General features: G+C 42.5%; 1 protein-coding gene across 2 annotated transcripts in view; it reads left to right on the forward strand.

Moving 5' to 3' along the window:
- LOC133459984 (arrestin red cell) overlaps window positions 1–10,500 on the forward strand; it is a 37,146-nt gene extending 26,646 nt beyond the window's left edge. The window contains exons 9-16 of one of the 2 annotated variants that reach the window (XM_061740436.1): window positions 825–960; window positions 1,054–1,138; window positions 1,240–1,312; window positions 3,686–3,823; window positions 3,916–3,999; window positions 4,946–5,022; window positions 6,270–6,324; window positions 6,407–10,500. In XM_061740436.1, the coding sequence (XP_061596420.1) occupies window positions 825–960; window positions 1,054–1,138; window positions 1,240–1,312; window positions 3,686–3,823; window positions 3,916–3,999; window positions 4,946–5,022; window positions 6,270–6,324; window positions 6,407–6,497 (739 nt within the window). In that variant the 3' untranslated portion in view covers window positions 6,498–10,500. The remainder of the gene's footprint in view (window positions 1–824; window positions 961–1,053; window positions 1,139–1,239; window positions 1,313–3,685; window positions 3,824–3,915; window positions 4,000–4,945; window positions 5,023–6,269; window positions 6,325–6,406) is intronic. The other variant, XM_061740437.1, reaches the window with a different exon arrangement.
- Window positions 10,501–21,854: the final 11,354 nt, after the last annotated feature.

Raw genomic sequence — 21,854 nt, forward strand, 5'->3', positions numbered from 1 at the left:
ATCAGCTCCCAGAATGCTGATAGAACTGCTTTCAGAAACATCGTGGGGCAGAATTCTCAAACAGATCCAGGACAGCAAACAGAGGACGAAAGAAAAATCGCTTTTATTTTTTCCCCATTTATGAGAATTTGGTTTTTAACATTTATGCAAATGTAACCCCAAGACAGTATAATAACGCAAAGAAATATAGGCAATTTATGCAATTATAACTGAAAACTGAAAAAAAATTTTCATACCTTTAAACATATTTAAAGGCAAAAACATGGCACCAGTTATTCTCGTGTCCAACAAAACATTCCTTTTTTGGCCATAAACAAAAAAGTAACAAAAGTAGTAATGTAATGATGAAAAAAAAAAAAAAAATTTTTTTTTTTTTTTTTTTTAAATCGATCTTTAGACATACGAATCGATTTTTAGGAATTAATAGGAGAATCGATTTTTTTCAACACAGGCCTAATTATAACCTAACACTTTAATGTTTTCATACCTTTAAACATATTTAAAGGCAAAAACATGGCACCAGTTATTCTCGTGTCCAACAAAACATTCCTTTTTTGGGGATAAATAAAAAAATAACCAAAAGTTGTAATGTAATGATGAAAAAAAAAAAAACATAAATAAATAAAAGAAAAAAAAAGAAAAATCGATCTTTAGACATATGAATCGATTTTTAGGAATTAATATGAGAATCGATTTAGAATTGGGAAATCGATTTTTTTTTTCAACACAGGCCTAGAAACCCCTCTACTAGCAGGTCCAGAACCCCGAAGGAGCTGGCCGACGGGCTGCTCTGATGGACTTATAGAATTTTGTGTCGCGTGCAGGAACTCGGTGCGTCTGGTGATTAGGAAGGTCCAGTACGCTCCGGAGAAGCCCGGACCTCAGCCGATGGTGGAGACGACCCGCAGCTTCCTGATGTCGGACAGATCCCTGCACCTGGAGGCGTCTCTAGACAAGGAGGTACAAAAACGCTGAGGCAATTTTAAATGAAGAAACCTGAGAAGAAATCATGTTGGTGACAAACCCCTTTCTCCCATGGTGCATTGCACGCAGCTGTATTACCACGGAGAACCCATCAGCGTCAACGTTCACGTCACCAACAACTCCACCAAGACCGTGAAGAGGGTCAAGATCTCCGGTACGTCAGTCCGATGTGATCTTTGTCTCTTCTGCCAGGTTTCCTGGTCCTCCAGGTCTCTGCTGGTCTCACTGAAGCGTGTCTCCTCTGTCTCTCTGCAGTGCGTCAGTATGCAGACATCTGTCTCTTCAGTACTGCCCAGTATAAATGTCCAGTGGCCCAGCTGGAGTCAGAGTAAGTCCCGGTTCCACCTCCGTCCTGATTTCCTGAAACCAGATGAGTTTTTCTTTCTCTGTTCTGGACCTAAACGGGTGCCGGTTTTCGTTCAGATGTTGGTTATCTGGGTTTGGGTCGTGGTGGGAGCCGCCTTCAGCTCCTCGAGGGGAATACCGGGATGTTCCCGAGCCAGCCAAGATCTAAAGAAAGATCTGTAACCGGTTGGACGGATCTGAAACACCTCGCCAGGGAGACATCCAACCGGAGGAACCGCCTCAACCGGTTCCTCCGGTTGGATGTGGAGGAGCAGGGACTCTACTAGAGTCTCCTCTGGATGACGGAGCTTCTATCTCTATATCTCTATCTCTATCTCTCCTGCAGAGGGAACTCATTTCAGCTTCTTGTGTCCCCCCTTTGGTTCCTCCAGTCTAGTGATGCACCGAAATGAAAATTTGTGGCCGAAACCGAAACCGAAAATAATAATAAACACTTGGCCCAATACCGAACAATACCGAACATGGTTCTTCGCAGTTTTTTATTTATTTTGCCATTTTTTTCACCATTGCATAAATCAAATGAATTTGATTTAGGCATGCTTTTCAAAGAAAAAAATCTTTTACAAAATTACAAGGTAGAAAATATTTATTGAACATAAAGAACTGAACATTTTTTAATTTCCCAGCTTTATGTTGTTTTGGTTCCACCTCCTGGTGAATGTTAGGTAAAATTCTTATGTGGTTACTTTTTGTTTGGCCAACGATTTATGTTTGTGGTGCGCAACCGTTACGGGAGCGGTCAGTCTATTTCCTTATATTACAACGGTGTTATCAATTGTTCGTTTTTTTTCCCACTTATTCCACCGAACACCGAAAGTGTTTTTTTTGCCATTTTCGGCCGAACAATTTCGGTTACCGAACAATTTCGGTTACCGAACAATCGGTACACCACTACTCCAGTCATTACCCACAGTTCCATAGGTGAGGAACGTAGAGCCACCAGTAAACAGAGTCTCCGTTCTCTCTTCACCACACCAGACCAGTACAGAATCCACATTACGGACGCTGATCCTCCTGTAGCTCTTCTGCTCCAATCTTCCCTCAGCCATGATCACTTGAGGCAGAACCTCACTCCTGACGGGGAGAGGACTGATACCCCTTTTACACCAAGCTGGTTCCAGGGCTGGTGCTAGTGCTGGTGCTAGAGCAGGTTCGCGGTTGGTTCTTAAGTAAGAACCGTTTGGTTTTACACAGCTGGTGCTGGCCAGCAGCTGGCCAGAGAGCCACGTCATCACGTTAGTGTATACGTCACCACCACTCCCCCTCGTTTTCACCCTGATCAGGAAGCTGAGAGCCAAAAGCTGTTTTCATTTCAGCTGTAGCGCTGTTAATATGGCACTTTATTAAGTTTTAATATTTTTTCAGGTAAAGTAACCTTTAAGATCCCCAACCTGGGCTCAGTTTATCCAAATAACGCCTGTTAAGAAATGTGCCGGCTCCGGAGCTGATTTATGGTTCCGCGTTAAATCGATGCAGAGCCTACGGCGTAGGGTAAAAACGGCGCGCTTCCGTGTTTATTCTGCTTTGGTTGTTCAGTAACACCGTCCCCAGCCCCGCCCCCAGCCCCTGACGTAAAGCGGTTCTTTGAGCTGGACCAGCAGCTCAAAGGGGCTGGCGTAGCACCCGTTTTGAGAGCCAGGAGCCGGTGCTTAGGCTGTGTAAAACCAAAGAACTGGTGCTAAGTCTGGCTCTAGCCCAGAACCAGCCCTGGAACCAGCTTGGTGTAAAAGGGGTATGAGAGGCCTGGTCTCAGGTTTATAGCTGCTTCTCATTTCCTGCTGCTTCACACTCGACTGTGAAATCGTCCAAGACCCACTGACATTGGTCTGCTGCTGAGTGGGGATGATCCAGCATGTCTCCTAATGCCACTTTGTCCTCCTAGAAGTGCACATTGTTGTTTTTCTGCCTGGGACTGACACGTGTACTTTCTTGGGACATGCTGCCTCCATGTGGTCACAAGTGGTGCTACTACATTCAGTGGCTTTAAAGCACAAACTGGTTTAAACATGGTTTAATAAAACCAGAGCTAAACTGGGTTTAATGTAAAGTTAATTGTGCTAGTTTTAAAAAATTTACTAAGTGACCTTGATTCATTGTAAACTGCTTTAAACAGAGCAAGGAACTGAAGTTCTGTTAAAGTTGCTTCACCGCTGGTTTTCTAATAAGTTTAGAATAGTTTCTTATTAACTGTCATAAAAATAAGTCCAGGTTCATACAGGATAATTTTAAAATGTTCAGACCTTGATTTTTTTTAAAACTGAATTTAAACTGAAATTAATTAATGGAAAGGGGCGGGGCCTACCGGGTGACTGACAGCGGTGTGTCGTGTCCACAGCGACCAGGTGTCGTCCAGCTCCACCTTCTGCAAGGTCTACACTCTGACCCCGACGCTCGACAAGAACCGCGAGAAGAGGGGGCTGGCTCTGGACGGGAAACTCAAGCATGAAGACACCAACCTGGCCTCGTCCACCATGTAACACACACACACACGCACACACACGCACACACATGCACGCAGCCGGCAGGCGCAGTCACGTGACTGCGGCTCTCCGTCGTCTCTTTCAGTGTTAAGGACGTCACCAACAAGGAGGTCCTGGGGATCCTGGTGTCCTACAGAGTCAAAGTGAAGCTGGTGGTTTCACGTGGAGGGTACAACACACACACACACACACACACACACACACACACACACACACACACACACACACACACACACACACACCCATCCTGCTCTGCTGACGTCACCTCCTGTCCCTCGCCGTCTCCTGAAAATGTCGTCAGGGTGTTTGAAGCTTCTTTCAGACCCAACTGGATGAAGTATTTGTGCCCGAGCTGCACCGACATGAACTTGGGGTCATGTGTTCATCGGCAGCAGCAACAATAAGGTTCATTGTTTGGAGCCTCCACGCCGTCATCCGCTGGGTTTCATGCCATCGCAGCGCCGACATGGCGGCAAGAAAGACGGGAAGGGAAACTCTCCACCAAACCCAGAAGCAACGTTCACAGGATTCTGGGAAATCTTTATCCTCGTCTGAGCTGATGGCGTCACATGACTCGTGGGTCACATGATTTCGACTGTGATCTAACAGAGCACAGACCGGTGCTGCAGCCAATCAAACCTCAGTTTATAATTCTGCTTTTCTGGGATTTTAAACTCGCAAACATGAGAAAAAGATCTGAAGACGCTTGTGAAGCCTGACGTCGGTCATCGGCGGCTCGGACCTGGATCAAATATGGCTGATCACATCAGCCTCTCTTAGTCGTCACGATTATGATTTTGAGGCCAAATCAGCAGACGTGCATCGTTTGATCACGTCAGCAAGATGTGATGTCTTAGATTTCAGATTTATAAAGATAAAAGTTTATTCTTTTGTGATCGGTTTTACTTTCCAATAACAAGCAGAATTCACATCAGTGTTGCGTTCAGGGGCCTCATGGAACAATCAAGTTGACGTCTTTTTCCAAAACCCTCGCCGCCGAATTAGGGACAAAAATGTGGACGGGCGTAAAAAGGCCCGTCCATCACCCTTAACGACGAGCTCCTGCGGCCGCACTCCCCTCGTCTGCAGGACTGATGTCGTGTCGTGTGTTTCAGGGACGTGTCGGTGGAGCTGCCCTTCATCTTGATGCATCCTAAACCCGTGGAGCCGCCGCTGTCCCGCCCACAGTCAGGTGAGGAAAAGCACGTCACGACACACTAGGGCTGGGCGATATGGACCAAAAGTCATATCTCGATATTTTCTAGCTGAATGGCGATACTCGATATATATCAATATTTTTTCTGTGACATAATTGGGGTTTCCCCCAAAGCATTATAGAATAGCATCTCTGTTAGCTTCATTTTTTCTGAGGCAAACCCTTAAAAAAACAGTCAGTTTTAATACAAAGCCTTGTGCCAAATGTCACACAGGTTCCTTTATTAACAGAGGTCTGCACAATATCAAAATGTATAAAACAAATGAAATAAAAATAAACTGCCTGCATATATAGAATAAAATGCTTCTTGAATAAAATAAAACAAATATCCCTTTCCTGCATAACAATTAAATTAAAATACACTGTACAATTAATACAATGTAGACAGTAATAGGCAGACTTTTCCACTGAGGTTGACAGTTGTGCAAATAACAAAACATTTGTGCAAATCTCAAATAAAACATTCAAGTCAATTTGTCACAAAATAAGCTATATCAAAATCATTTAAAACATTTTTTTTTCTTCGATATAAACAATATTGTCTCGTACCATATTGCGTTTGAAAATATATCGATTTATATTAAAATCTCGATATATCCCCCAGCCCTACGACACACCCCCTTTCTAACACAGAAACCAGCGCCGTCACCATAGCAACAGCTGCTAGATGCCTGTTTAAGCTGTGACTCCACAGATTGGAACAGCATGGAGATGAGCAAAACAAAGATGAACAAAAACTCTGATTGGATGATTCCTCAAATGACAATGTGTTTATTTATATTTGGACTTCACGTTTGTCCCCGCTGGTCCACAGGGGGGCGCTAGACACAAACAAGACAAACATTTCATGGGATTTATGTCAGTGTTTTATAACTAGGTTTGTGACAAAGTTCAGGTTTCTGACTAAATGTGCGATGACGGATGACTATACTAAAACTAACAGTCATTCTGGAGCCATTTCTAAACGTGATAAATGAGGAGGAGAGAGTTTTTAATTGAGCCCACCGTGATGTCATCATCTTTACCGTTACATCACGCGTCTCATTTACCTACATTTGTTCTCCTCCACCTGACTGTTGCTGGCACATTTAAACATTTCAGAGCAGGGAGAGGTCTCCGCTAGCGTTGGGACCTTTTTCATGGCTGTGCTGTATTTCCTGAGGCGGTTTCCATGGAAATGACAGTGCAGCATTCTGATGTGTGTGTGTGTGTGTGTGTTACAGCGGTGCCAGAGTCGGATCCCCCCATCGACACCAACTTGATAGAATTCGAAACAAAGTGAGTCCCTGCCGCCTCCTTTCCTGCAGCGTCCGTTAGATCCGATGACCAATCACAGTAATGGATCCGTCTCCACTCTCAGCAGCATCTCCCAGGACGACGACTTCGTCTTCGAAGACTTCGCCCGCCTGCGGCTCAAAGGTGTCGTGGATGACAAGGACGAGGACTGCTAGGAGCTGCCGACCCGTCATACGCTCGCTTCGAAACCACACACACACACACACACACACACACACACACACACACACACTCGTACACGCGTCACATGACATTCCCCGGTGGAGAGGATGGACCAGGGAGCGTTTGGGCGGGGCTCGCTGTTCTTCCGCTCCCGTTTCATTGTCTCGCCACCGCCTTTTCTTCTCCTCCGTCTTCTGTTTGTCTTTCTGCTGAAGGTTGGAAGAGTTTCACAGCCGCAGGGCAGATGAAGGTGTGATGAAGTGATTGTAATGAAGAGCTAGATGTCTGAGGCCGAGACGGCTGCCGAGCTCGTCCTCTTCCTCTGAGAGGTTCCTGAATGTCAGTCGCCGTCCGGTCCCAACAGAATCTGTTTGAACCTTCGAGGCGTGCGTGTGCTGGCGATGTTGGTTTGCCTCCAGTGGACTCTGGGGGCGTTTTTTTGTTGTTTTTTTTTTTTTTTTTAGTCGATGAAGCTCACCAGCATCCTCTCGCTTCCTGTTGACCCCTCCGTTCGCCAGCCACCGTCACGTGAAACCTCCTCGGTCCGACCCGTTCCAGCATCGGTGGAGTTTCCTGCCATCTTATTCTCTCCATATGCGTCGGCCGCTCCCCAGTTCTGGTGTTTTGAACTGATTTCAACAAATTATTTACATTTAATTTACATTACAACAAAAGGAGGAGCCCCCTCAACCCCGGGGGCCGAGGAACCCGTCTCCACTAAATCTGGTCTTTCTACTCTGAAGAAACATGAAATAAAATCTTTAAAAGTTCAAACCTGCAGCTTGGAAATTATTGCTTTTATTCTTGAGGTTTTAAAACAACCTCCTCAAAAACATGATCTCAAAGTTTCAGAGAAGTTTCCAGTTTCCCGATTCTTCTCTTGTCGCTTCTTCTGGTGACCGTCGCCGTTCACCCCCGCGGGCGCTCCGCTGCCGCCCGGTGTCCTCACCGGGTTCAGGACAGCTCAGACCAAAGTGTGCCGGGAAGCAGAACAGATCCAGCAGAACAGATCCAGCAGCTGGCGCGTCGGTAACACGAGTCTCCACCAGGGTCGTGATCCACCCACACCGGACATAAACCTTTAAATTTGGTGGTAGTTGACAGCAGGTCTGAAGTTACGTCTTTACTAATGAAACTGATAAGTAAATGACTGAAATCTTGCCCTGCTGCATTAACTGTGTTGATTCTGGATGTTGTCATCTGTAACCATGGCAACAATAAGATGAAGCTCCAGTTTAACCTCATCACCAACCAGATCTATTTTTAGATTTTCTACCTTTCCCTCCATGATATATTTAAGTCTGTTTCAGTGTTCCTCAATGAAAGGTGGACTTTTAGTATCTAAAATAGGTTTAAAATAAAGACACCATCGTAAAACTGGAAACGACGCTGATCGTGTGAGAGCTGGCAACAGTAACTGAGGGGGCGTGGCTTACTGATGCGCTGGTTATCCAGCCTTCTCGTTTTTACTCCACCCACAACTTCATCATGTTTGGAGAAAGGGAGGAGTTGACTCGCGTCTCTGACTCCACCCTCGAAACGAGCCGTTGAGAACAGAGTTTATAATTCCCGCTTGGAGAGGGAGCTGCTGAAACGTGTCTGCGAGGCGTCGTTCAGTTCTGGCTCTAAAATCCCTCCTCCTCGTCTTGCGTCGACACAAACTCTGCATACCGAGACCCGGGCCAGACGTGGAGTCACCTGACCTTCCGGATCCGTCAGCCGATCCTGCGTTGGTTGTTCTGCTGCTCCAGATGTTTGGAGACGCGTCCACTGAAGATGAAGCTGGTTTTTTAACCTGCGTGACTCGGGGCTGAAGGGAAGAACTGGTGCTGTCTGGTTAGTCTTCCTCCACCTGCCGTCGAACCGATCAGACCGTGCCTTCTGCCTCCCAACTTCACATCTGCTACAAGTCAAAGATGATCAGAATTGTCACCTTTTCAAGGTTATTAGTTTACCTAAAGACGCCATGTTCGCCACTGAAATTCATCTCAATTCTCACTTTAAAGCCACTTGTTTTAGCAACACCCCGTCTGGCCACATGGGGGCGCATCGCTCTGCCGTGTTGGTGAGTGGGGACAGTCCGGCACATCTTGTAATACCACTTTGTTCCACTAGAGGTGTAGTTTATTGCCTTGACGCATGAACGCAGTACGCTGCCCCCGCGTGGTCAGAAGTGGGAACACTACATAGAGTCGTTTTAAATATCTAATTTCACATAAAAAGTATTTTCTGCTGTAGCACTAAACCTGAGATTATTTTTGTACCCTAAAGAAAAATCTATATGTATTCTATTCTGCAATTTGAACTTTGAAAGGATTTTACTGTCATTTAAAAAAAAAAATTACAGAATTATAAACAGACTTTGATGATTTAAAATTAGTTGTTCGCCACCTTCGATGTAACAAGGGCTGCCAGTTAGTGAGTGTTTTTGAAGGATCAGTTTTGGTCAAGTGTTTCCTCGTGTGCCAAGAGGTCAAACAGTGGTGGAAGAAGTGCCTGCAGCTCTTGGCAGATTTTTGTGACTACAAATGCAAACTGCCTTTTTCAAAACGGTTTCCAGTTTGTTGTTGTTGTTATTGTTGTTTTTAAATCAGATAATTCCACTTTACTCCTCGTTAAAACTCGTCCTCCGTCAGTTTGGATCCAAACAGAACATGCCCCCTGGTGTTCAGCAGAAGGAACTGCAGCTCTTAACAGACATGTTAGCTCAATGCTAATGTTACTAATGCTAATGTGCTGTTGCCTTGGCAACGCCTAAAGTTGGTTTTCCAAAAGTCTGCTTATCGTTAGCGCAATGCTGTCTAACACTGGCTGATGCTGGTGCTGCATCAATGTTTTCTTCAGAATGCACCAGGAATTAAAGTTTAGCATGAGGTTGAGAAAAAAACGCTCCATGTTTAAAACGTTTGAATTCTGAGAAAAACAAACTTTGAAACGGAACAGCTTGCGATTAAAACTACAAGAACGAAGGAAGCAGCTTCAGGATATTCATCTTTGATTCGTGTGCAAACAAACTTTTTTTTTTTCAAAATGTTCAAAAGTTTTAAACTTTTAAAGCAACAAATTCTGTGCCATGAGGAACTTTTCAGCCAAAACAAACCAGACGGCACCAGTTCACCTTCAGATCCTCCACATGGACCCCCCCCCCCCCCCCCTCTTCCTCCTCCATCTCCATGCTGCGGTCCACACTCGGGTTTGATGTGGACCAGCTGGAGAGCGCCTTCGTTGGCTGTATTTATCTGTCGCTCTTTATGTTTTATGTTTCTCACCTTAAAGAAATAAAACCGACTGACCCTCGGCGGACCGTTCGGGCCGACTCGGAGCGCCAAACCCAGCGAACTGCAGACGTTATTCTTTGACCCGTTTCAGGAGATGAAGAATGTCGTATTAGTTTTAGTCCAGTTTTCCAGACTCGCCTCCGCCGTCGCTGAAAGCCTCAGTAGAGAAGAAGAGTCGGCCGACACGGAGCTTGTTTTTATTTTATTTTTCGATGACATTTTAACGTTTGATTTTTATTTTATTTTTTTCCAAGCAGTGCTGTGAATCGTACGAGCTGTGATTCTGTCCTTATTTTGTCGTGCATATGTGGGGTAACTTTGCTAAGTGTGAAAATATTTTGACAAGTGCCACGCCCCGGCCTGTGCGATGCTTAAACAGGAAATGATCTCTGCTGGTGGACAAACTCCAGGAAAGATAGATTTATTATTATTATGCTTCTGATTATAATTATTATTATGGTAACTATTGTTATTACTTCTACTGTATCATCATCGCGACCATGATTATCCTCATAATCATTTAAGAGTCTATTGTTTTGCCATGTATTTTTTATTTTGAGATTTTTATTTTACTTTCCTTTTTATTATTAAAGGTAAAATGAACTAACACATTCTGCTCTTGAGTGGTCAGTGAATGTTTCACTTTAAAAAAAAAATGACTGGCTGATTTTTCTAAATGTTGACAAAATAAAACGCAAGTATATGTATATTTTCATCAGCTACTGTTTTGTGATTTCTTAAAGATTGATTGATCCCCTCCCCCCCCCACCCCTCCTTAAGACTGAAGATGAACCTGAAGTGACATCACAGAAGCTGACCAGACGTCACAAAATATTACTTTTTAGATAAAGTGGAATAAAAGTCGTGCAACTTTGAAAGCACTTAATGCTCTTTGGCCCAGGTCCGAACATTTATATTTTACTCCTTTCATTCACGTCTAACGTGCGTTATTTTTAAGCGGTTTTCGGAGTTGCCAACATTTTTAATTTTGGGTTGAAGCCAAACAGAGAAGGGTTTCAGTTCTTCAGCTGACCACCAGCCGGCTCCAGAAAGTCCTGGTTGAAATGTCAAACTCCATAGGGACATTTGATTTGCGCCTCACTGCCCATCCATCACGGACTTATTTCATCCTCAGTGCAGCATCTGCAGGGCCGTAACCGCTTATTCAGTAGGGGTGTGCAAACAAGGGTACCCCACGATTCGATTCGATTTCGATTATTGGAGCTTCGATTCTTCGATTATAACGATTGTCGATTCGATTATTGGTGCCACGATTCTTCGATTATTGTGATTTTTAATGCTTTTTTCCATACAAGATTGATTTTGTCTTCATCTGTGGCTACATTTGTAAATAAATAGCCAATCAATTAACTCAGTTCCTCTAACAACACTCATTAAGTAAATAACAAGGTTGTTTGAACATTTGACATGTATTTTTCAAAGACACAAAATAATTTATTTTATGACTATGTAAACATTTGCTCTTTGACCAGGGAAAGCTGCACTTGCATGAGAGCCCCCTCTATTGGTGGAAAACACTGAAAACGGTCAAGCCCTGGATTTAATGAGTTCATTAATTCAAGTAAACAAGATATGTACTTCCATCAAATGTAAACATATCTGCCATATTTCAAGTGAACAATAAGAAATGTGCATTCTTGAAAATGAAATGATTCAGCAGCTTATTCAGTCTGGAATCTGGATAGGATAACTTAAAAAAAAACATTTTTTTTTTTTTTTTTTTTTAATTTATCGATTCCAAATCGCCATGTGACGCATCGCAATGCATCGACACATCGATGAATTGCACCCACCTCTAGTATTCAGCGGACTGGACAAGTGACCGGAGCTGAAGTTAAGACTGAAATAATGACGGTTGTATGCTTGGCTGCTGCAAACGCTGCAATTATTTACATGCATATTATGATAATGCCAAGACTTACAAACCAGTTTTTACTTTTAAGAAACATTTATGGTGTAGAAATGAGAAAACTTGACATCTAAACGACTTAAAAAGCTGTTCTTATGGCACTGGAGATGCTGGAGCCTGGCCCTAAAACAATAAAATAATCCATTAAAAAAAAAAAAGTGAATTATTATTTAGTTCAATGTATACAAATATACCATGGTATCATTTGAATACAGCAAACAAAAATCTGCAATTTACTGCAGCAGTGACACAATAATAATAAATTAAAGCTGCAAGCAGCGATGAACGGGCCCTCGCGCATGCAATTTTCACCCATAAAAAGTCCTATGACACCACCCATGACTCTTTATGTCAGAAAATAGGAACTATCAAATATCGACCAATCAGAAGAAGGGGCGGGGCTAATTCAGGCCAATGAAGGTCAAGTACTCCAAACCGAGTCCGATGACACCACCCACGACTCTGTATGTCAAACCATTGAAAAGTTATGGCAGAAAGTAGGAACTATCAAATATGGACCAATCAGATGATTGGGGGGCGCGCTTTTTGGCGTCTAGCGTCGCCACGGTAACGCTTTTGACTGAGAAAAGTAACGCAGGATGGAGACGCACATTTTGATGTATAACACACCTGGGTGCACGTTACGGTTCGGGCCATATTAACGGCCGACGGAATGGCATAAATTGTGCCAAAATTACACGATTACTTCAAAATGGCCGACTTCCTGTTCGGTTTCGGCCATGGCGCCAAGAGACTTTTCTTTAAGTTGCGACATGATACAGGTGTGTACCGATTTTCGTGCATGTACGTCAAACCGTATTGTGGGGCTTGAGGCACGAAGTTTTCTAGGGGGCGCTGTTGAGCCATTAGGCCACGCCCATTCATGCAAACCATTAAATATAAATTTTTTTGCCAGGCCTGACTTGCATGAAAAATTTGGTGACTTTTGGGGGCAAAAAGGCCCTCATTTAGTCAGAAAAATAAAAACGAGAACGAGGAAAACAATTCCTACAGATACAATAAAAATAGTAGGCTACTGATTATGTTGTTCGCTTCTCAGAAGTCGGTACACCGATAGCAGCTACGGTGGAGGCGGCTGGTCCAAAGTCCAGTCTGAGCAGAATCTCCGCCGATGATGCGCCTCGGATGTTGTCCAGCAGAGGGCAGCAGAGAGCAGCCCTGCACCCGACCTGTGACCTGAGATCCTGACATGAAGAATCATCCAAGGAGAGGATTTCTACCCGACTCTGCTCACCATGTTCCTCAGGAGAACCAACAACTGGAGGACTTCAAAAGATGCAGATGTTGACAAACTGGATCAGAGAAGCTTTATTTCTCAGTAATGATACATAAGTGTTATTCTCTTTTCTTTGTTTTATTCTATTTCATCTTACTTTGTTAAATGTTCTTCCTGCTGATGCTGCATCCAGACAGGGAAGTTTTACCTTGGAAAAACCCGTTGCCACGGTAATGGAACCAGCTCTGGGCTTCTTTACAGAGGTGATCATCAGCAGCCAGAGGGGCAGGGCCAACCCCCCACCTCCATCAGGTGGTTAATGGTTTACCTGCGGACAGGTGAGGAGGAAGCAGAGTTCACCGGAAGCTTATCTCATCCTCCTTGGTTTCTTTTTAACTTGATTTCTTTCCACATCAGCTCATTAAAACTCACATCTGATTGTGTTTCACTGAATCATCGAAAAGTAATTAAAATGCTTCTTTCACTCTTTTTTGTAGCGACATGTGCTTCTTTTTGGTTAATGTCCTCAACTAATCCTGAAGAATAAGATCGTTTTAGTCAAAATGATCTGGATCCAGAACCAGTATGAGATTACTCTGAGCTGCTTCTCGCTGGAGATGTCAGACCAGCTCCGGGCGTAGCTGCACACGAAGCAGAAACCCAACTCGGTTATTTAATTCAAATCTACAGCTGTTTGTTTTAGGAAGACTCGTGTGACCCTGCAGGACTCTGAGCTACAAGATGAATCCAAGAGGCTATGCTGCCCCTGACGATACACCTTCAATCCAAAGTGGAGAAAACGTGCAGTTCCTCTATCGACCACTAGGGTTTGGATCCAACTTTAGAGCAGAAATACTCTTTTTGGCCCACCTACTTTCACCAGCCCTACTTTCTACCACTAGCCCTCCCTCACTATCACTACCCCTAAAAAAGAAGGGACAGATTTTAGGGCACTTGAAATCTTCCCAGGGCCCTGTCCCAATACTCCCACTACTCCTACTTTTCATCCCTACCCCTAATCAGGAAGCAGAGAGCCAAAAGCTGTTTTAATTTCAGCTGTAGCGCTGTTATTATGCCACTTTATTAAGTTTTAATATTTTTTCAGGTGTAAAAGTAACCGTTAAGATCCCCAACCTGGGCTCAGTTTATCCAAATAACGCCTGTTAAGAAGTTTGATCTGATGTTTTCGGAGATGAGAAGAGCCGCCGGCTCGGAGCAGCAGCAGCCGGAGTACAGACGTGATCGCCGGGTCAACCTGCACCGTCGTCCCAGGGGAGAAACCTGCAGCTCTGTTGAGAATTACCGCTGGCTGAAATGAATCATTTAGGAACATAAATGTTGGTTTAATAGATGAAATCTAACAGTTGTAGCTACACCTGTTAAGAAATTTGCTCCGAAAATTTCGAGATTTTTGCCTGCCGGCTCATCACGCTAGAATAAAGGCTGATTTATGGGGCCGCGTTAAATCGATGCAGAGCCTACGGCGTAGGGTATGGCGTACGGCGCACGTCACCGCGTAACATCGACGCAGAGCTACGGTGTAGCCTACGGCATAGGTTACGTAACCTACGCCGTAGGCTCTCTGTTGGTGTAACGCGGAACCATAAATCAGCCTTTATTCTGGCGTGATCTTCGCAACAACGGGCAAACGAGTGATTATGTACATTCACTGAGTGAATATTATGAAAGTAAAATATATATTTCTCGCTAGAAATTTAATCAAAATGCATTTTTATGCAGAAACTAACTCAAAATATTGATTTTATTCACTAAAAAATAAGAAATGTCCACCTTGTTTTTTTTTTGATTCAGTCCTCAAATGACGACGAAAAGCATTCTGGGAAATTTTTCTGGCCCTAGATCAGCTAGTCAGCATCGGAAATCCCTCAATCCATAGGGCCAGATTCATAGCCACTACACTAGTTTTCTTCACTATCCCTTGGTGAAAAGAGTAATTGGGACACCACTACCCTCACGGGAACGTGCAACATTTAGGGGTAGGGATGAAAACTAGGGGTAGGGGGAGTATTGGGACTGCGCTCAGTGAAGTAGCCAGTAGTCTGCTAACTCGGCTAACCAGTAGTAATATCTGATTTCACCGTCGAGTCGACATGTTAAACAGTCTTTTGGTCTGATGGCAGCTCTGCTGGTATCTCAGCAGCGTTCAGCTGAAGGGGCTGGGACAAGGGACATTTTCCACCACCAGCCCAACCGAGGTCCATATCTTATATTTTAAGACAGATTTACGAGAAATCTAAAATAACTACCTGTCAACAACTAACAAACTACAATTATGTGCTCAGAATCTGATAGTTCTACCTTTGTTGACACTGAAATGCTGTGGACATTCTTATGTATGTAATTCCTGTAATAGAGCCTAAATGAAAACATAAAGGGGAATTAAAGCACATTCATTTATTTTAAATATTTTCAGTTAATATACACATTGATTGTCTTCAAGTGAAACATTTACATTTTCTTTTAATTTGTAATTTTCACTCATGTGGCTCTCTGGCATTCACTGACTGATGACACAGACGCATGTTTCTGTTCCACCTCTTTAGGAGAATACATTTCCTATCCCATTTTTAGAGATTTACACGAAGTCTTCACTTTTTTGGCAGAAATATCTTCTCTCTCCTTACATCCATCACTCTGATTTGTTGTTCCGAGTAAAATTATTATGTTATAAAATGGGAAATTTACGAGAAAATACTAATACGGTAGTTTCCCGGCCAAAACGAGAGACTTGACATGTATGAGTTGGGAGCTAAGCTGACTTTGATTGACATGCGGGCGTGTCCCAACATGGCCACGGTCACCAGAGACTTCAGGGTCACATGACTTGGTTGGTTGTTGAACTGCAACATTGGTTAGCTAGCGTGTACTGTGTATTTTTAATAAATAAATTTAAATTAAACTTTCAAGTCACAAATCTGTTTCCTTCTGTCTTCGTATTAAACGTTCAGGAATCTTAACTGTGGACCATCTTAAAGAGTTGCTCCTCCATCACTGGTTTAGTTTCTCAAAAAAACTGACTGATTATCACTTATTAATTTACATTTATTACAAATGAAATGATCCCATTTACCGGCTTTTGACGTTATTTTAAGTCATTGATGTTTTTATCAGAATGAACAGATGCAAACATTTGTGCAGATATTTATTTATTAGAAACTTTACGACAAAGTTTTTTGAGATCATTTGTATGTTTCCATTCACATTTATTGATTCCATCATGTTTTAAAGTTTCCCTTTAAATTAAAGGCATTTACGGTTTTCTATATCAGTAGAATAATTAAGCAGAAAAAAAACTCAGATACCATTAGATGACCACTTGTTTAGACGTTTAGATATTTATATTTAGATATTTAAATATTGAGATGTTAAGATGTTGAGATATTCAGGACAATGTTTGTCATTAACAGCCTTTGACAGAAGCTGTTGAGTCAGAAGTTGTAACAACAATATAAAAACAATCAAACACTTGAAAACTTGAATGATCGTGTGCAGCCTATTATTGTGGCTTTTATGTGATTTTACTGCACCCGACTAAACTAAATACTCATCAGTGTAAAACAATAAATCTCCCATAAATCCATAAAGAAGCAGATAATTGCTCTTCAGGAGGCAGCAGGAGGCTGCTGCTGCTGGCCGGTTGCTGGTTTGAATCCCTGCAGCGCGGTGCTCATGAGCAGCGTGGTTGCTAACCTCCTGTGACTGTTTAAGAAGATCCAGCTGGGAATAAAACTCTTGTTTATACCTGTTTTATTTTTTATTGATACATTTTGAACAACGCTGATGTGTGATGGGTGTCACGTTTTACTTTCTTTATTTTGCTCCATCATCAACTTTAGTTCAGGATCTTTAAATGTTTCTCTGGGGAGCTGAAAGCTGCCTATGTCTGAGTTCTGGCCCCTGTGGGACTGATACTCAACAGCTATTGGCTTATACAGGTTTGAGGGGCGGGACTTACCAATAGGTCAACGTCAAGAACTCCAAGTTCAGGCCCCGTTTACACGGAGCAAAAACGGAGGCGTTTTCATGCGTTTTGGCCGTTCGTTTACACGAAAACGGAGCTCAAAGTCACCAAAAACGATCATTTCTGAAAACTCCGGCCAAAGTGGAGATTTTCAAAAACTCTGTTTTCACGTTTGCGTCTAAACAGAGGAAAACAGAGATTTAGGCTTCAGAACGTCACATTATGCAACAGAAACATCACCAGCATCATTTGTGCGACCTGTGTTTACAATTTGTTTGGCCACCGTCAATATTTTCTTGTATTTTACCTGTTTTATATTCTAAAGTCACACTTAAAAGTAACTCCACTTCTCTGTCACTCCAAACGAAAGACTCTCGTTCCGTCTTGGAAGTAAAGCATGAATTATGGTCCCGCATTAAATCGACGCAGAGCCTACGCCGTACGGTGCGCGTCGCCGCGTACCCTACGCTGCAAGCTCTGCGTTGGTGTAACGCGGAACCATAAATCAGCCTTAACTGGAAGTTATACGTGTCATTTGTTGATGTTTTTTCCAGGATTCTGATTGGCTGGCATGACGTTAACAGCGTATTCATGCGGATTTGTGTAAATGAAGAGATTTTGAAAACGATCTCGTGTAAACGATGGAATTTTTCAAAACGTAGAGGGGGAAATATCCGTTTTTGTAAATACCCGGCTATGTGTAAACGGGGCCTCAAACTTACGACTTGGTAATACAACTCAGTATTTCAGTCTTTCTGTAACCAGAACATCAGCGTACTTGATGATAAAGGTTTGGTGGAGCTGTAAAAGAAAAAAACTAAAACATCAGAAGAAATAATCAATCAAATCCTCCTGTGCTGTTACTGCTTGTTGGTGTGAAATGCATTCTGGGATACGTTGCCATCTCAAGCCTAAACAAGGGAAAACTGGACAATGAAGACAAGAACAGAAGAACATCCGTTGAGGAACAGCCACGTGTTCTCCAGTCCGGGAGCAGGATCAGGTTGTCCTCCTTGAAGCTGATGTGGAAGTCGCAGTTCCTCTACTGACCACCAGGGTCTGGATCCAGCAGTGAGTTCATCTCTGTTGGCCTTTATGTTCATTTTACAGCAGAAATAAACATATTTACAGTTTGTTACTAAAACCGTGTAACTCTGTGGTGGTTACATTTCACAGCCATGACTACGTTGCTCCCAGCTCCTTGAGCCAAAGCCGGCTGAAATATCTGCAAAGCATCAGATGTTCCCAGCTGGATAAACCGTTAAACATGTTGACTCGACGGAGAAATCAAAAATGGCCGATGATGACCACGGATGAGGAGGTGATAACGGCTAATGACTGAATAGAAATATACTTATTCCATGATATAATTTCTCCCGGCCTGGTACAAACCCCCCCCCCCCCCCCCCCCTCATCCCTCCATCCACGCGCCCAGGGCGCATCCGATACAGATGCCCAAGCCACCTCAGCTGACTCCTCTCGACATGAAGGGGCAGCGCTTGCCTCTGAGCTGCTCCCGAGTGACTGAGCTTCTCAGCCCATCTGGGAGCGTCCAGCCACCCTGCGGAGGAAACTCATCTCTTGTATCTGCAATCTTGTCCTTTCGGTCCTTGTTGTTCTTCTCTTCATGATGAACTTGTAAACCGCTCTCAGTCACCTAGGACAGTGGTTCCCAACCTTTTTTCCTTGGAGCCCCCCCTACTTGTGTCTAAGACCAGCCGGGCCCCCGACCCATAGGTACTAGCACCAAAATAGTCTTTAATTGAAAAAAATTAACATTAATTATGTTTTTTTGATACGTTTCTCTTTGGTTTACTCTGTAGACTTTGTTTTTCTTCCAATGTCACCAATGTATAAAATACGCACAAAAGAACATAAAAGGACATAAAAATATTTGTGAAAAATGTCTCTTTTAATATGAGACCAAAATTTTTAACATTTTTCCTTTAACAACCTGTTCGAGTAGATTAAATGTTGAGTAAGGATATCATAATAAGGAATTAAATCATTTCCTGTGTTTGTCACCAGTGTATAAAAAACACAAAAAATATTCAAGACATTCATAAATTATTCCTAACAATGTCTTATGAATGACTCATTCGCAAATATAATTTTTACAACTGCATAATTTCAAAGCAGACAAAGTTTTGCGCCCCCCCAGAGATCTCTGGCGCCCCCCCAGGGGGGGCCAGAGATCTCTGGCGCCCCCCCAGGGGGGGCCAGAGATCTCTGGCGTCCCCCCAGGGGGGGCCCGGACCCCAGGTTGGGAACCTATGACCTAGGACATGCTTGCCACATGAGACCCTACCAGCAAGATAATGCCCTCAACAATATAGCTCCGAGGATCATGCGGGTACACAAACCCCTCCTCCACTATAAGGTGGCGGTTCAAGTAGGAGCCTCACATTTGTCATGAAGGTGAAATCAAACTAAACTGTTTGCTGTTTTTTTTTTAAACCAGGCTGTAAATATGTTTATTTCTGATCCAAAGTTGGAAATGTTAACCCGGAGTTCAATGGAGATTAATTCACTTTTACAGCCTCTAGTGGACAGTCGAACAACTGCAACGAAATTAGACTCAACCCGGAAGTAGGTTGAGAGTGAATTGACACGTTCAGGTGCAGTATCTGCAGATTGACACGTTGTAGGTGTTTTGAAACTTACCATTTATTTAAAACTGGTTTATTGAAGAAAACCGAAAAATCCGTCACAAAGTGCAACTCGGATTGTCTGAGCTTCTTCTCCATATCTGCGGTGAGCTGTTGCTGTGGGAAAATGTGAGCTGCAGATGTGTGTGAGCCCACACCTTCCCTTGGTCCAGCTCAGCTCCGTTCGTCTCCTGCTCCTGTTTGTTTCTGATCTTCTGCATCCTTTTTAGCACGAACTTACTCATTTAATTGTTTTTTGTTTAAAAAAATAATTAACTTTATTTTATACAATAAAATAATGAATTTGAATCAATAAGAATAATAATAATAATAATAATAATAATAATTATTATTATTATAATTATATATTTAAACAGAAAATAATACAGCTGCATAAATGACAAAACATTTTGCAGACATAAATAATATTGCGCCAGTATAATCTTATATGTCGAATGTGACGTGTTATTTTTGAATCTTGTTTAAATGCATCTACATTTGAAACACAAATACATGTATCTGAAACAATGTGACCAGATCAAAATAAAGAAAATAAACGAAATGTACTAATGAGCAAACATACAAACGTGTACTTCTATATAATCACATCAGAGAAACTTCTAGTCATCTTCATCCCACACCATCATCATCAATGTTAAACAGATAATCAATCAGCAGCTGAAAGTTTTCAATCTGATGGGAAACAGAAGCAGACATGAAGATTGAGTCTCACACTGAAAAAAGATGAAAAACAAAATCAAACCCTACAAATCCACACATATTAGGTAAATAAATAAATGTAGCAGTAGTTATTTTAGGTAATTTTTTTTTAGGTAACTTGTAATAAAACGTTTATTATAATACAGACAGGTAATAAAATGAGAGTTTATGCTTTAATCTACACCATGGTGTAATTATCTCAATAAAGTCTTTTTTATTATTTAATTAGTGCGTGAAGTTTTTTCTAGGATAGATCTTTCTCTTTATGTCTGTACGCTACCGTTCGTGTTTTTTTAATTTTCAATTTAGGATTTTAAATTATTTATCTGTATTTTATTATGTCGTTACTATTTTTTAGGAAAAACTGCTCGATAATCTTTAGCGTTGAATTATGAGCTCCAGCGACTGTGCGCTCCCTCAGAAAATAAACAGATGTAATTATCTTTAAGGACTCTACAGATGTTTGACATTTTAATTCCTTTCCTGTTCCGCGATTTTCTGTCTGAATTTTAAAGAGACTGAAAAATGATTGTGGAAGGTGATAAACGTGTAATGCTGAGGTGAAGGAGAGGACAGATGCGGACAGATGCAGACAGATGCAGACGGAGGGGACGGAGCTGGGGTCACGCGGACGGACGACGCACCTCTGGTCGTCTCGTGCTCATTTGTCGGGTCTTTGATGCGGGTCTTTGAAGTGCAGCAGCGGACTGTCATGCAAATGCAGGCCGACAGAGAGGAGGCTGCAGGCCGGGCGGGAGGAGGAGGGGAGGCCGGCCTGGGTGGGGGGGAACCCGGCTGCAGACTTCTCTGGTGGACGTCCACTTCAGCGCGTGCACGGAGAAACATGAGTTCTGTGAAGTAGTCCAGGGGCCAGAGCCCAAAATGTCACTTGTCAGTACCACTCAAAGTGACCAAACTTACTTATGATTTTTGAAATGATCCATGTCTATAGATGATATTTTGGTATGATAACCTTCCTGAGTGGCAGCTGGGTCATAGTTATCAGCTCATGAAGTTACCCAGCCCCTTCAGAAAATTACATTTTAGATGCTGGTGCATATCCTGGTTTAGACTCATGTACAGGATATCTGTCAATGTTTCACTATATTGTCTTTGGTATCATTTTAAAGGGGACCTTCTAAGAATTCATTCAAGCTATGTGAATCTTTCTGACCAACATTCACTGCCTTTAAACTATAAACAACACACATTTTCTACACAATGTTCGCCTAAATGATAGGCCCTATACTATCTTTTATCCCTGTGTCAACTAGGAACAACAGAGACACAAAATACAAAAACTGGAATACTCACAGGACCATAAGGATTCAGGAAATGTATAATATACCCCTATATTGTTGTTACTGGTCATTGTGAGCCTTAAACTAGAAGAGCATCATTAGGCTCTGAAACTATAACAGCCACTATATATATATATATATATATATATATATATATATATATATAGGTTAATGTCACAAACTGGTCTTTATCATGCAAATACACGACACATAAGGACAAGGACATAACAATGAGATAACGAACCAGCTTAGTT

The sequence above is a fragment of the Cololabis saira genome, chromosome 14, assembly GCF_033807715.1.
Source record: "Cololabis saira isolate AMF1-May2022 chromosome 14, fColSai1.1, whole genome shotgun sequence".
Taxonomy (NCBI): Eukaryota; Metazoa; Chordata; class Actinopteri; order Beloniformes; family Belonidae; genus Cololabis; species Cololabis saira.